The sequence below is a fragment of the Rattus rattus genome, chromosome 5 (genome assembly GCF_011064425.1).
Source record: "Rattus rattus isolate New Zealand chromosome 5, Rrattus_CSIRO_v1, whole genome shotgun sequence".
NCBI lineage: Eukaryota > Metazoa > Chordata > Mammalia > Rodentia > Muridae > Rattus > Rattus rattus.
In genome coordinates this window covers 13,775,404-13,789,301 of record NC_046158.1, presented here as the reverse complement: position 1 = coordinate 13,789,301, position 13,898 = coordinate 13,775,404, and the positions used below count along the sequence as shown (strand labels likewise).

Genomic DNA, 13,898 nt, shown 5'->3' with positions numbered 1-13,898 from the left:
AGAAGCACTCAGCACAGATTCCTACCTCACAGAAAACACTGTCCCTGTGCCTGGACCAGATGCCATCCTCCTCCCCTCAGCTTACTTGGTCGAAAGACAGCGCAGTTTGTCCGCCCATCAGTGAGCACTCCTGCCTCACCCACAGCCTACAGCTTATGAGGCAGGGGAAGTTCTAAGTATTCCGGTCCATGGACGAGTGTGTTGGGGGTGAGGTGGGGAGGTCTGGAGCATGGCTTTGGAGCAGTCTCACACAGTCCAAGGCAGGCAGGTTGCCTGTCTCATTGTCTGCTGCAGACAGAACTTCCTCAAGGGATCCTTAGGATTGAATTATTTCTGTTTCTGTTCACCTGTGCGCTGCCCTGGGGACAAGGACAGACCTCAGCTGTGGGCCCTCCCTGTGCTGGTGTGGGAACAGTGCCTGCTGCTCTTGGAGGTTTGTTCTAACACAGCTTTACCCACCAGGGTCTTTGCTGCTACAGAAGGAGGCCAGGCCCAGGCAGGAGCTGGCCTGGGTTTTAGGTGGGCCATAGAGGAAGAGTTTACAGGTTGTGGTTCCCAGGAGTGCCTGGCTCGAGCGCTGGATTAAGACCAGCTGGGTAGGAAGTGGAGCACTGGGCTCTGGGTGGGGAAGTGCCGGGAGGTTCACCTCAGTCATTGCTTGGCCTGAGGCTCTGTAGTCCTGCCTGCCCTGAGTAGAGTTTAAGCTAAGTTCTTTGTCAGATGAAAAGTGTACTAGAGCCCAGCTGGTTCCTAGCGCTCTCTTGAGGGTCAGCCTCATGGCTTTGGGTGTGTGTGTGTGTGTGTGTGTGTGTGTGTGTGTGTGAGAGAGAGAGAGAGAGAGAGAGAGAGAGAGAGAGAGAATTAGGGGTGGCGATGAGGTGTTGGTGGTGATGGATAGTAGGATAAAGAAGAAGTAAATAGAAGATTCGCCTGTGCCTCTAGCTGACCCTAGGGTAGTCTCCCCACTTCCCTCTTATTCTGGTCTTAGCATGAGAGCATGGTTTTGACTATAATTGTTGCTTATTTTTCAAACAAGGTCTCCAATATATCCCAGGGGGCCTCACACTCTCCATCCTCCTGCCTCTGCCTCCAAGTGCTGGGTTTGCAGGTGTGGTCATCACTCCTGGCAACGCTGGATGATATTCTCTTGGAGAACTTGTGAGGGCAACTCCTCTCTATCTTCCCTTGCTCTCAGCTGCACTGGTCCTGGACTCTGCACGGGCAGCTGCATCTGTCTCTGCTGTTCCCACCTCCTCCAACACTGTCCTCTCGGCCTTGTGCTTCATCTCAGTCATATGCTAATCCAAGACTAGAGTTCACATATCTTATTCCCTGAGCCTTTGTGCCTGGCCCACATTTGACCAGGAGCCTGAGAGAATAGACTGTCCTACCCCTTCATGTGCCTCTACCTAGGAGAGGGGCTGGTGTGGAGTCAGTGAATGAACAGCAGTTCATCTCATTTTACCCCGAGATAGACACATGCTCTCTGAATTTTACAGACCAAGAAACTGATTTGAGAGAAGTGGGTTCACTGGACACAGGAGGGTATGAGCAGAGTGTCCTGCTTTTAAAGCTCTGTTTTTAGCCACTAGAAGCCTTTCCTGTCCCCAGCCCCCAGCTGGTCAGACCTGCCTCTTGGACAGATAGGAATGCAAGGGTCCCAGAAGAGGTGGGCGGAGTTTTACCTTGGGAATGTGAAGATGAGGCCAAGGAGGAAGTGATTCTTAAAAAGGTGGGGTTCTGAGCATGCCAACAGGTTGCATGTTAGGGACTTTATTGAGGCTCAGGACTGAGAACTCAGCAGTGGTCCCTAAAATGTCCCCAAGGTACCAGCTACTCTTTAAAAACAAAACAACAAGAAGCTGTAGCTGTATTGCCCACCCTCCTCAGGCTCCCTGTGCTGGCTCTGGCTCCTGGCACATTTTCTGTTTCCCAGAGGAGCTCAGGCCTAGCCAGGCTTCTCAGGGCAGAGAAGTACATGGGTGTGTGTGCGTGTGTGTGTGTGTCCAGCCTTGCTGTTTGCACTGCCCTCACGTCGTCTTAATCAGTCTATTTCTGGGAGCGATGACTTCATCTGCTATGATTCTTGACACAGACATTGTAAGGCAGCCATGGGAAGACTGGGCCTGGCCTGTTCTCCTAATGAGCTTGGTTGGGAGAGCAGTTGGTGGTAATACTCTGACTTGCTGCCTCCAAGACACCCTGCTTCCTGGGGTTGTCCTTAGATCTGGCCCACTGACCTGTAGCAGCTAGTCTACCCATCTAGTACTTCCTGTGGGTGCCCTGTGTGTATTCTGTCAGAGCACTGACTGGGAATTGGGCCCAGCCAAGGTTCCTCCTTGCCATAGGTGTTTGTGTAAACCCCATCTAGGCTGTGGAAGGCATCAGTGTCAGCCTGGACTTCGCCATGGAACCCAGAGCCATACCCTAAATAACTGCAAAGAGGGTGAGCAGGGGCTCGCCCTTAAAACCTTCCAGTGTTTGGTTTTGTTTCCGAGCAAACTCAAAGCTTTGGAGCATATAGGCCAGTGTTCTGTCACTTAGCCACATTCCCGCTCCTTAAAACCAGTGATTCAAATATGTATGAGCTTCTGTCTGCCTTTATGAAGTAAATGTTTGTTAATGAAATTAATAGTATAAGCAGGATTTGAGGAGGGTGGGCAGGCATGGGGAAGGGTTATTTAAACATACTTCAGACAATACTGGTTCTAGCTGCGAAGAGCACATTTGCATATGTAATGACTGCTAATTATAGGTGGCTCAGCTGCTAACAAGCTTGCCTGGCTGCACTACGTTGCTGTAGTCACCCACTCAGGACTCCGGCGTGCTTTTCACTAAAGATAACACAACAGGAAGAATACTACCTATGAGTGTTGATCCCTCGCTATGTGCCAGACATCCTACCAAGCGCTCGGCAGGGATCATCTCGTTTCATCTGTGCAGCACTCTAGTCCCACAGTCTCATGTGCATAGAGCCTGAGACTGAGGCCGAAGCTGAGAGCTGTGAGAACTCCTTCTTTGAGGACACTTGCTCTCTCCTGTCATCTCTAAGCCTTTTCTCTTTCGTGACCCTCTTAGAAGCCCACATTTTGCTAAGGAGGAGGCTGAGATTTGCCTTAGGAGGAAAGTAGGCCCTATATCTTCTAAAGTAAAACCAGGCCAGGCAGATGCCTTCCTCCCTACAGGCTGGAGGTGAGGTGAGGGTGGGGTCAGTCCCTCAGAAGCCCCTCCTAAAGAAGACTGCTTTTAGCTGGAGGAGAAAGAGGAGGAGCTTGCCTCTGAGCTCACTGTAAAGCAGTAAGCCAGTGGGAGGACACTGTCACCGCGATATTAACTCAACACATGAGGTCATTAAGGTAGAGGAGGCCCACAGTGTCTCATGACCAGCTGTAGCTCACCTGGGTCTCACCTGATGGTGTGGAATGGTGCTAGTTTCCTGGTTTCTTCAGTGGCTCCCAGCAAGCACTTCCACATCCCTGAGCCATTCACTTAAGGCATTCCTTTTGGTTGAGAGGTCTGGATTCTCTTGACATAACATTCAACAGCGGTGGGCCTGCATTCCCATGCACCTGACCCTTTCTCCCTGCTGTGTTTCTCCTTATCTATGCTAGTCGTGCTGGAAGGTAGGGAGTGTAGGATTCCCGTTGTTCCAGAGATAAGGAACCCAGCCTCAGAGGCGGCCAACAGGGCTGCCCACAAAGCTGCTGGGGAAGCTGAAATCCATCCTGCTGTCCAGCCCATGTCTCTGCTTTCCAATTGTCCCCACAACCCCCACCGCCCGCCACCAAAGCAAGCAAGCACTTAACCTTTCCCTAGGCTCATGACTCAGAAATAGCCAACAGTGGGGCCAGGAGACAGTTTTGGTCTCCCCTTCTCCATTCCATCCCTCCAAAGCCACTGGGACATGGGGACCTATTCATTTAAACTCAGTCATTCTCTTGAAGACAGAATGGAGCTGAATTGGGTCAATGGCTCTATTTGCTGTGCTCAGCTGTTTCCGCTGAAACACCATCACTACCGGGTCTGCTGCTGGCTCCGTGCCACCAGGCTTGCTGATTGTGGCTCCATAACTTTGGCCATCCTCAGTAAGCCTGACTCTGGCAGAGAGAGATATGTAAATCCACTGACCCAGTGTCATTCAGGTTCCCAAACCATATGACCTTCACCTCCAGGACACAGGTGCCCTGCTTCCAGTGGCAGTTTGTGCAGATGGGGACACTAAAGCTTAGTACTCTCTGGGTACAGTCAGACATAGGTGGTCCTGCAAGCCTCACTCAGGGCACCTACCTCATGGGACTGGGGTGCCCTGGTGCAAACAGGACATGGCATGTCAGTGGCCAGCCTTGGGCTAATTGACTGGGATTGAGTGTCCTGTGTACTAGGAACAGTTTGGAAGGAGTCTTAGGACTCGGGTGAGCTGGGCCACCCACTCCCATGTAACCTATCCCAGTTCCCTGCTCCCAGCACTACAGTGTGCCCGTACTTTTGATAGTCTTTTTGGTGTCAGACCCACACTGGAATCTGACGCAGCCTCTTTGGGGACCATAGCCTGTTATGTTGTTTTAGTCAGCACCAATTTGGTGTACCTTTGCAGAAACTAAGCTGCTAGTTTCCTAAGGGCAGGGGCAGGTGGCTCCTTCATGCTTGGGACCCTAGCTAGGTACCCTGGCAGGTTGTTTGTCTGATGGATCTGTGCACTCATCTATAAAGGGGGGCTGTGCATGGGATGGGTGACAGGTGCTCATACCTCTCTGATGTGTGTCCTGCTTAAGTGGTCAGTGGCAGCTAACAGCAGCACTGTGCATGGTGCCTGTTGCACAGGCTCACAAAGCCCTAGGAAAAAGGCAGGTCCCAGGCTGCCTTTCCACCTCCTGAAGAAGGGCCTGGTGGAGTCCTGGGAGAGACGGTTGCACAGTAACTTTGGCTCCATGTAGCAGCAAGGGGAGCTGGTGGCTGTGGCCTTGCCCTCTTCTGTTTGCCACAGAGCACAGAACTGCTCTGGTTTAGCTCTGACTGACCAGGAGCAGGGCACTGTCTTTTATGGACCCAGCAGTGGTGTCAGGGTGAGTGACTTTTTTATGGCAGCCCCCAGACCTGAGAAGAGAGTAGTGGGATTACCCCATGGCACCCCAGTGGTATTGTTTGTTACTAGTGCTCCCAGGATTGGGGACAAGGACACAGCCTAAGGGATTTGACTTTTAAGAGGCATGTTTGAACTTGGACATGTAGTGATATAAAGTGATGTTTGGGACCCACAGTAGTGGGGTTAGGGACAGGATTTGGGGGCTGGTAACAGCTGACTTAGGGATACAAGTGAGGCACTAGTCAGACTCACGGATGGGGGACCTTGAGCACCGTCTAGTACTCACATAGTCATCAGGAATAGATTATGCCCACCCTGTCCTTTGCCTCGTGGTAACATCCAGTCCTTGGCTCAACATGCATTGCTGCCCAGCTCTTGGCAATGTGACAGCCAAGGAAGGGAAATACTGACCATGTCTCATTGCTTGTTCAAGTAAATTTACTCTGTATTTTCAGAGAGGTGTCACATGGGTGGGAATTTACTCCCACGAAAGGTTTTAATGGAAACATTACATTTAGCGAGCCAACATGTGTTAAAATCTCAGTGGAGGAAAAAGTTCCAGGCTTCTATGCCAGCCACAGTAATCACCACAGAGCCCTGTCTGGAGGTCTGGCAGATGAGGGATGCATCCAGGCTGGTGGGGGCAGAGACAGCAGCCAGAGGCTATGAGCTCTCTGAGCTTATCTGGAGGAGGTGGGGCTTCTCAGCAGGTGGAGAAGAGTAATGGAAGTCAGGGCGTTCCTTAAGCTCCCATAAGGTAAGGGAGTCTAAAGACAGACAGACCATGGGCCCTGGGGTAAGGAGTGCTGGGGAACCCAGAACTCCAGCTCCCATTAGTAATTACCTGTGTGACCTTGGGGATCAGCCCTGTGCCCTCTGCTTCAGCTTCAGTTCAGGCAGATGTTGTGTGGGTGCCCATGCTCACAGCCCGCGGAGGTGTAAGGAGATAATGTATGTAAAATACCTTGCTCTGGGCTTGGCACTGAGTAGGTGCCAGGACACATTTGTGTTTTGTTGGTGATGATAAAGCCGCACATGCATGGATGTGCTCACATAAATTAACAGCTGGGCTGTGTGGAAACTGCTTCCTAGAGTTGGCCCTCAGTCTAGCATCCAGCTTGCATCCTTCCAGTAGCCAAGTGTAGACAGAAAGTGTTTTAAGAGGTCCTTGCCCAGGAACAGCCGAGCCTGCTGATTCCTCTGCAGGGGTTCCTCATTGGTGCTGTCCTGCATGACTTACAGATTCATCCTGAAGTGGTCCCCAGGTTGTGGCAGCGTCTCCCAGAAGGGGTTTCTGACCTTAGAGAGCAGTTCGTGGGAAGAAGAACAGAATAGGTAACTGGACTGCTTACTGTTTTGTTGCTGTGACCAAATGCATGGAATAGCAGAGGAAGGGGTCATGTTCTTGGGTATTGGCCCCCTGATTCTTGACAAGATCAGCTTAGGGATAGAGTCAGGCAGGGGAATGCTGTCCGCTTCATGGCCAGAGAGAAAGCAGAGGGAGGGCAGGTGCAGCGCTACACACAACTTCCTCTTCTTTCTGTAGGCTGCCAGTGGGACGGTTTCCTCTCCCTCTGTGCCTCCTTCTTGGAAATACCCACCTACCCACAGGCGTGCCTCCTCACCAGTCTAATCTACTCATGGTGACAGTGAGAATAAGGCAGGGACGTGCAGGCAAGGCCTCCAAGTGCCTTCACTTCTGCCTCACAAGGAAAGGGAGTTCTTGCGGGTGCTATCCAGTCCTACAGAGAGCCTTACCTGCTTGGTAAGGCCACCTTCAGATGATGCCAGGGCCTTGATCCCAGTGAGAAGACGGGCCTGAAGGGTGTGGAGGGTGTTCATTGTGTATTATGGAGTCCTTAGCCTTGAAACAGAGATGGATAGACGACACCCCCCCACCCACCCCCAGTGAGGACCTGGAGATCAAGAAGTAACATGCAGGCCCATAAGAACCCAAGGTAAGGGGGAGGGGATCGGCATATTCTTGTGGCTGGGGGTGGGGGGGGGAAATGGGGAAGATTTATCTTAAATGGGAGGATCCGAACTGGCCTCTGAAAGGTAGCGTAACCAGTCAGGAGGCTGTGGCTATAAGGAAGGGAAGAGTCTTGAACTGCTAACCTTGGTTGTGAAGGTGAGGCACAAGCTGAGGTAGATGGGGCCTTTTCAGGAAGACTGGGCACTCAGGACTGTTTGTTTTAAGGCCGTGTGCACCTCCAGTTTGGGTTGAGAGGGTGTGGAAGATTCAGCTTCTTCAAGGCTAGATAGCTGTTGAGTATGGGAACCCAACTTAGGACATAGTCCAGCCTCTGTTTTTGTTAGCTGTGACCCCTTCCTGTGGCTGCATCACACAGAGCAAACAGTCGTGCCCGAGGGCCCTGCTTACCACAAGGAGATAGTAGAGCCGGGAGAGGCACATGTGGCACCGTGCATTCATAGTGTCCACAGTAAGCCATGCTTGCGAGCCTGGGGCAGTGGCATTTTGAATTTGAGGCCAGCTTGGGCTACAGATTGAGGTCTTGTCTTAGAACAAAAATATAAGTCCACTGTCGGGAAATGGCTTCCTGCCTGGAAGAAATCTAGGAGGCTTCCAGTTGGAGGAATATTTGAATGAGGCACATCTGCTGTCAGTTGGAGTGGGAAGTGGCTGTCTTGCCTGTCTATTACATGCAGGACCATAAAGCTGGCGGTAGAAGGCCCGGCTTGGAGCCACACCCTGCTGCTTAGAGGATGGACTCCATGGGCTCTGTTTGCTCATTTCCTGTTGGCTTGGCCACTGTGAAACCAGGGGCCCTTTTCTGGTCTCATGTTCTCTGTGAGTAATTTATCACCTCTCCCCTCTAGGAAATGTTACTGAGACTTGGAAACTAGGAGAGCAAACCTAGGCCACAGAGGAAGGCCGCAGCCGGACAGGAAGGAGCCTTCCTTCAGTGTGCTCTGGGGGATGGGCAGGTGCATGTGTGGCCAGTTGGGGTGCTGTTGGGTCAGCATGTCCAGAACACAGCCAGATCTGGGGACCAGATGGAGTAAGGGCCCAAGTACAGCCTCTTCACCAGGCCTGCGCACAGTAGGTGCTGAACACAGTCCAGGCAGACCCTAACTGCCAGGGATGCAACTGGGACTGTGTTGATTACAGGAGACCATGGCCTGGGCAAGGATCTTCCCCATTTCAACTTCATTTTTGTCTCTGTTTTTTTCGGGGACTTGAAGCTCTTGACGTCATGAGCTGTAAGCATAAGCTAGAGGAAGCTCTGGGCGAGCCCTCCTACCTGGTGGCTCTGAGGGAAAGAGGGTTGACCTATTGGTGTCAGAGGTTTGTTTAGCAGGTGGAGCCTGGTTCTGTGGCTTGCTTTTGAGGTATGGGAAAGGGTCATCCAGGCAAAATTGTCTGCTTACTGAGGGTACCTTCCCAGAGCTAGCTGTGTTGTGGTGAGGACTGGGTATTGTATGACCTAATGGCCTAAGGACACATCTCCAAATAGTGGCAGTTGGGCTCCAGCTTCCAGCTTGTCTACCTCTTTTTGACTCTCTCCTTGCCCTGTCGGCCCAGCCAGATACTTTCTGCAGTAGAGAAACCACCCCAAAGGAAGAATTTGCATCTAAGACAGTTGTCTGGGGCTCAGCAGCCTTCTCAGCTGGAGGGCTCCTGACTATGCCCACTGTGTGTGTGGGGAGTGCGGAGTGGGGGGGGGGCAAGTCTCCCCTCTATACTTCTGACCTATGACTATGGACCCCAACCACCACCTCTCCCCCAAGTCCTTCTCCAAACCTTTAGATTGCTTTGTAAAAAATTGGTTTCTGACTGGGAGCAGTGGTGTTGCTAAGAGGGAGGGTGTTTGCCCTAGCTGTGCTGGCTGTGCTGGTGTGAGCCCAGGATGGGCCTGTGTCTCTCTCACCTCCCTCTGCAGTGTCAGTCAAACTATGGTTTTGGAGCTCAGTAGTAGTCGAAGGTGCTGTTGGGATGGACGGGAACCTGGGGGAGTTTGCAAGGCCACGTGGGGACCAAGCCCCAGTTCCCTGGCCGCCGTTTCATCCAAATTATCTCCCATTCACACAGCCTCATCTCTCCCTGCTAGGCCTGCTCTGGAGGGCAGCCACATGTCTCAAGCCAGTTGCAACTGAAGACAGCTGACCTGGGAGGAGAGGGGAGAGGCCCACTCCAGGCTTGGAAGAAGAGAAGGCGGGAACTGCTACTTCTGGCCTGGAGAGAGTTCCCGGGAGCAGTACAGACTGGTGGAAGTTGGACTGCCTGAGGGTGGGGTGAGAGAAGACAGGTCTAGGAATTCCCTCAAATCTCTGATTGCTCCAACTCCTTCTTAATCTAGCTCTGGCTGGCCAGTATCAGACCAGATAGGAAAAATACAGTAATAGATTCCAAATGCCTATCATGCTTCTGCTTTTTGGCAGCTGCCCAGCAAGGTGTTCTGGGCTTACTGGCCTGGACTGGTAAGGTTCTTGAGGAGGGGCAGGTGGGGGTGGGTGGTGGAGGGACTATAGCAAAAAAAAAAAAAAAAAAAGCAGGATGACCTCAGATCCCTGCTATGAAGAAAATGAAGCAGGGTGATAATTGACCTGAGGGAGGAGGGTGGGAGAACCCTCCCCTCCCAAGACTGATCTTTTGATCTGAGACCAGCATCCAACTGGAGCTGCCCTGCATTGGCTAGCACAAAGGCCCAGGGGCGGGACTCCAGAGGGCAGAGCCAGCACTTCAGGGGAGGTGCTAATGGGACTTCTGGGCCAACGTTCCAGCTTCCTGGAGTTGCTCCTGCTAGTCCGGCACTCAGCACCAGCCCTGGAAGGTCCCTGCTGCTACCTAGGAGAAACTGTTTACTTTCAAGAGCACTTCTGACTTCTTGGACTGGAGGCTACTGTATGGAAGACTGTAATTTTCTTTGTTCTCTGGGGAATCTGGAAATCACTAGATGTTGTCGCCTCTGTGTGTTTAAGACATTTTGAGAGTTTCAGCGTGGTGGACACGGACACAGTGTGTGCTCTGTGGTAAGAGGGAACCCTTTGGGTTCACCTCTTAAATGTCCACACTGGCCACTTGGGTCTATACCACCCTTGGGAATGGGCCTCTGTGGCCTTGGACTCCTCGGTGACAACCTTGGCAAGATCCTGTGCTGGTCTGGAGGTGCCACTCTCTGGAAGCCCAGCCATCCTCAGAAGCCTCATCTGGCTCCTGGGCCTCAGATGCCCAGGTCGGCAGAGAGGTCTACACTCCTACCATTGCCAAGGTCTGTGACTGGATGTGCAGGGAAGGAGAAAGAGGGCAGGGCTGGAGGCTGAGGGCTAGTTATCCTTGGAGGTGTGGCTGTAGGAGGAATGGTCGGCAGGTACTGTAAAGGTGAACTGAGACCTAACCCAGATCTCTCCACATACTGCCTGCTTCTGACAGAGAGCTCTGGAGAATAGGCATGGGGCTGGGGTTCCTGGGTAGATGATTCTCGTGCCTTAGGAGTCAAGCCCTGCCCTTGGGGAACAAGGACAGGAAAACCAGCAGGTGAAGCTTGGGGGCACCTGCGAGTTGGCTGCCCCATGCCCTGGCTCTTGATCCTGGCCCAGATAAGCTGCAGGTCAGGAAGGCAACCTCTGAAAAGGGGGTTTTCACCAGCATCTTCCAAGGCTACATACTACCCCAGCCCCTCTGGCTCTCCCTGCCACAGTGTCTTGGAGGCAGATTTAAAAGTCTCTTGTGGTCGCTGTTGGAGGAGAGAAGCTTTACTTGTGAAACTTGTTCTGATGCAAACACTAACAAGAAGTTAAAGGGTTTTCAGAGCAGAGACTCTCCTTTTCCTGCTCGAGCAAAGAACATCAGAACCTAAGACAGAAGTTTGCTTCTCTCTTCTGTAGGTTGAGAGTTAGGACTGACTTTCTCTGAGCACTCTGGCCCTTTCTCCAGCAGCTAGATGGAGCTGCCACATGTGCATCTCATCCCCCGGGAACTGAGCCGCAAGACCTCTGCAGCTCTGCCTTCTCGTCTGAGGGTGGTGGGCTCTGGAGTTCTTGGCTTTCTGAGTTTGGTTCCTTGGCTACTCTGGTAATTGATTTGCATATGGTGGTTCGTAAATCGAGTTTACATCATATTAAACACTCTCTTAGGACACATACGACAGCCATGGCCCATGGCCACACAACTTCCCTTATAGAAGACATAGGTAAAAATAAGTAAGCCACACCTGGCTGCAAGCCCAGGACTGCCTTTGTTTAGCACCTGTGCCTAACCCAGGACCTGACACACAGTTGAGACCTAGTAAATACTTGTTGGCTGAATGAATGCACAAGCTGTTCTGAAACAAGCCAGGGCTTTGCTGAGGAATGATGGAGGCAGGGCAGGACCTGGCCTGGCTAAGAAGTCCAGGAAGGGAGGGTGAATCCAACAGGACAAGAACAGTCTGTTTTGAAAGTGAGATAGAGTAACTCTTATCGCAGGTACAGCATCCCCAAGACTGGTAAGGACACCAAGGCCAGCCCAGACACATGCTGTTAAAAAGTAAAAGGGTTTTAGAGCAGACTTCTGGCCCTCCCAGTTGGAGGAGGGGGTCAGAGATTGCCTAGTCCTACTGCAGTTACCCAGGAGTCACCAGATCTCTGTTGTTGTTTTAGTTGGATTTTACTTAATGTGTGTGAGTGTTTTAGCACATGGTTTATGAAAGTGAATGTCTGTGCACCACGTGCCTGGTGTACACAGTGGTCAGATACCTTGGAACTGCAAAAACAGATGGTTGTGAGCCACCATGTGGGTGCTCGGCGTCGAACCTGGGTCCTGTGCAAGAATGCTGGACCACTGAGTTCGTAACCACTGAGCCAGCCAGCTCTCTAGCCCCCATTGGAAGGTTTTGTTGTTGTTTTGGTTTTTGTCTTCCTAGTGAGCTTTCTGACTTCCTTGTGGAGTGGGGGAGTCTAGTACAGAGAGGCTACTGGCCCTCTGGGCTCCTATAGGAGAGGAAGGGTTGGGGAAAGGGGCCTTTTAGGCCTGAGGTTCTCTGGGGCATGAAGATATTCCTCCTACTTGAGATAGGAGTTGGGAGGATGTGGTGCGGAGTTGGAGTTCGGAGCACACTGGAGTATTTAAAACTCCATGTGGATGACATCACCACAGGGAAGCATCTTGCTTCCAAACCCAGAGCCCTGAAGAGACTGGAGGACAGTTAGGACAAAGGACCCGTGAAGAATGAGGGGTCCCTGGTGTGGGTAAGGGTCTCAGGGTGGTGTTGACTATGGCAACCCAAAGACTGTTGGTCAGAAGCCGGAAGCAGGAAGAGGGGAAGCCTGGTGGCTAGGGGAAGTCTCAAATGATTCCTACCTGTGTACTTCAGGTGACCTAGAGGTCTGACCTTGGTAGACCATCCAGAGAAGTGGTGTCCCTATCCCCCAAATGTCAACAACCTCCCCTCACTGACGCTTCTCTAGCTGTAAGGACCCTGCAGCCCCTGCCCCCTGCCCCCATTCTTTACTTCCGTGCTTTCCCCTGCCCGGATCCAGGCCTCCATCTGGGCCTTCTGGGTTTGTGGCCTCTCAGGGGTCTTTCTCCAAGAGATGTAGACTTCTTTTCCCTAGGAGTGTCCAGCTGAACTTGGGGTCTTCACAGGCTCTGGTTGCTAGCTCCTTTACCTCTGTCTCAAGGCCTTGCTGGTTCTGGGGAGAGTTTAGAATGTGTTTGGTTGTGCACGGTGAGGGACAGCCAGTAGCCTAGTGGGCAACAGGCTATGGCAGGTTCTCCATGCCTGTTGAGACGTCTTGAGTATTTGGGGATCCCATCTGCTTGGTTAGTGCCTTTTGGCATTTGCTTTTCCATTGCTTTCACCTGTGCTGTCCAGGTGAGGCTGTATTACTTAATTTTATACATGAGGAAACTGAGGCACTGGAACGTGAAGGGCTTGCAGTTACTAAGTAAGAAACATGGCAAGAATTGTGGCTGAGGCATAAAGGCCCCAGTCAAGTGCTATGTCTCTTGCTATATTTCAGGACTCAGACATAAGACTGTCCAGGCAGGAACTGTCCAGACTGTCCAGACTGGAGGCCTTCCTGCTACCTTGGACCTGCCCTACATGAAAATCAGAGGCATCAGGCTCCAAGGAGCTGTAGACCTCCAGCTCAGCAAGCAGTGGGGTGTTCGTGTTGAAGGGACCTCTGGCTGTGGGGGAGGCTCTATGCCCCACAGCTCTAGGTTGTTCCTGAGCTTAAGCAGCATTTTATATGTACTAACTAGTTAATCTAAGACCAAAGCCAGGCATGAGATAGGCTCCACCTGGGGAGTTGAAGTACTGTGCTGCCCCAGCCCCCAAAACTCCCAGGCTTAGGGCTCCTTCTTTCCCTCTGCCTACTCAGTGGGCCTCAGTTGGGCTGGACACCAAGCAGGCTTCTTCAAAGGACTTGGCTCCCATCCTCCCTCAGGCCTTACTCTCTCCAGGGAAAGGCATCCTAGTCATCCTGCAAGGGATCCCTGAAAAATCTTTTCCCAGAGGGGAAAAAAGACTTGCCCTGATGACTACCCTGGAAGCTTGTCCCTGATTTGCGCCTCCCAGCATGCCCACCTCTTTGAGCCAGGCTGGAGACCAGCCTTTGCTAGGTGTTCACTGAATGCCAGGCATGTTCTGTGTCCTGGGAAGCAAATGCTGATTTGAAATAGTCCATTTTACAAAGGAGGAAACTGAGGGAGACTCAGAGATGTGTCGGCCTGTTTAAGCGTACGTGGGAGCAAGCGGTACAGCTCAGGTCTGAGTGCAGACAGCTGCAGACCCTCGGGCTTACTTCCAGATTCTATGAGGAGTGAAGTTAGGTCCTCAGGACTGGGCCCTGTGTGGTGTTGGGCTGA

General features: G+C 52.1%; 1 protein-coding gene across 9 annotated transcripts in view; it reads left to right on the top strand.

The window, feature by feature from the left end:
• Dab2ip (DAB2 interacting protein) overlaps positions 1-13,898 on the top strand; it is a 170,744-nt gene that overhangs the window by 121,612 nt on the left and 35,234 nt on the right. For 2 of the 9 annotated variants that reach the window (XM_032903191.1, XM_032903190.1), the window contains exons 1-2: positions 9,145-9,340; positions 9,830-10,317. The exons of 6 other annotated variants lie outside the window; for them this stretch is intronic. In XM_032903191.1, the coding sequence (XP_032759082.1) occupies positions 10,151-10,317 (167 nt within the window). In that variant the 5' untranslated portion in view covers positions 9,145-9,340; positions 9,830-10,150. Of the gene's footprint in view, positions 1-9,144; positions 9,341-9,829; positions 10,318-13,898 lie in introns of those variants that run through there. One more of the 9 variants, XM_032903194.1, reaches the window with a different exon arrangement.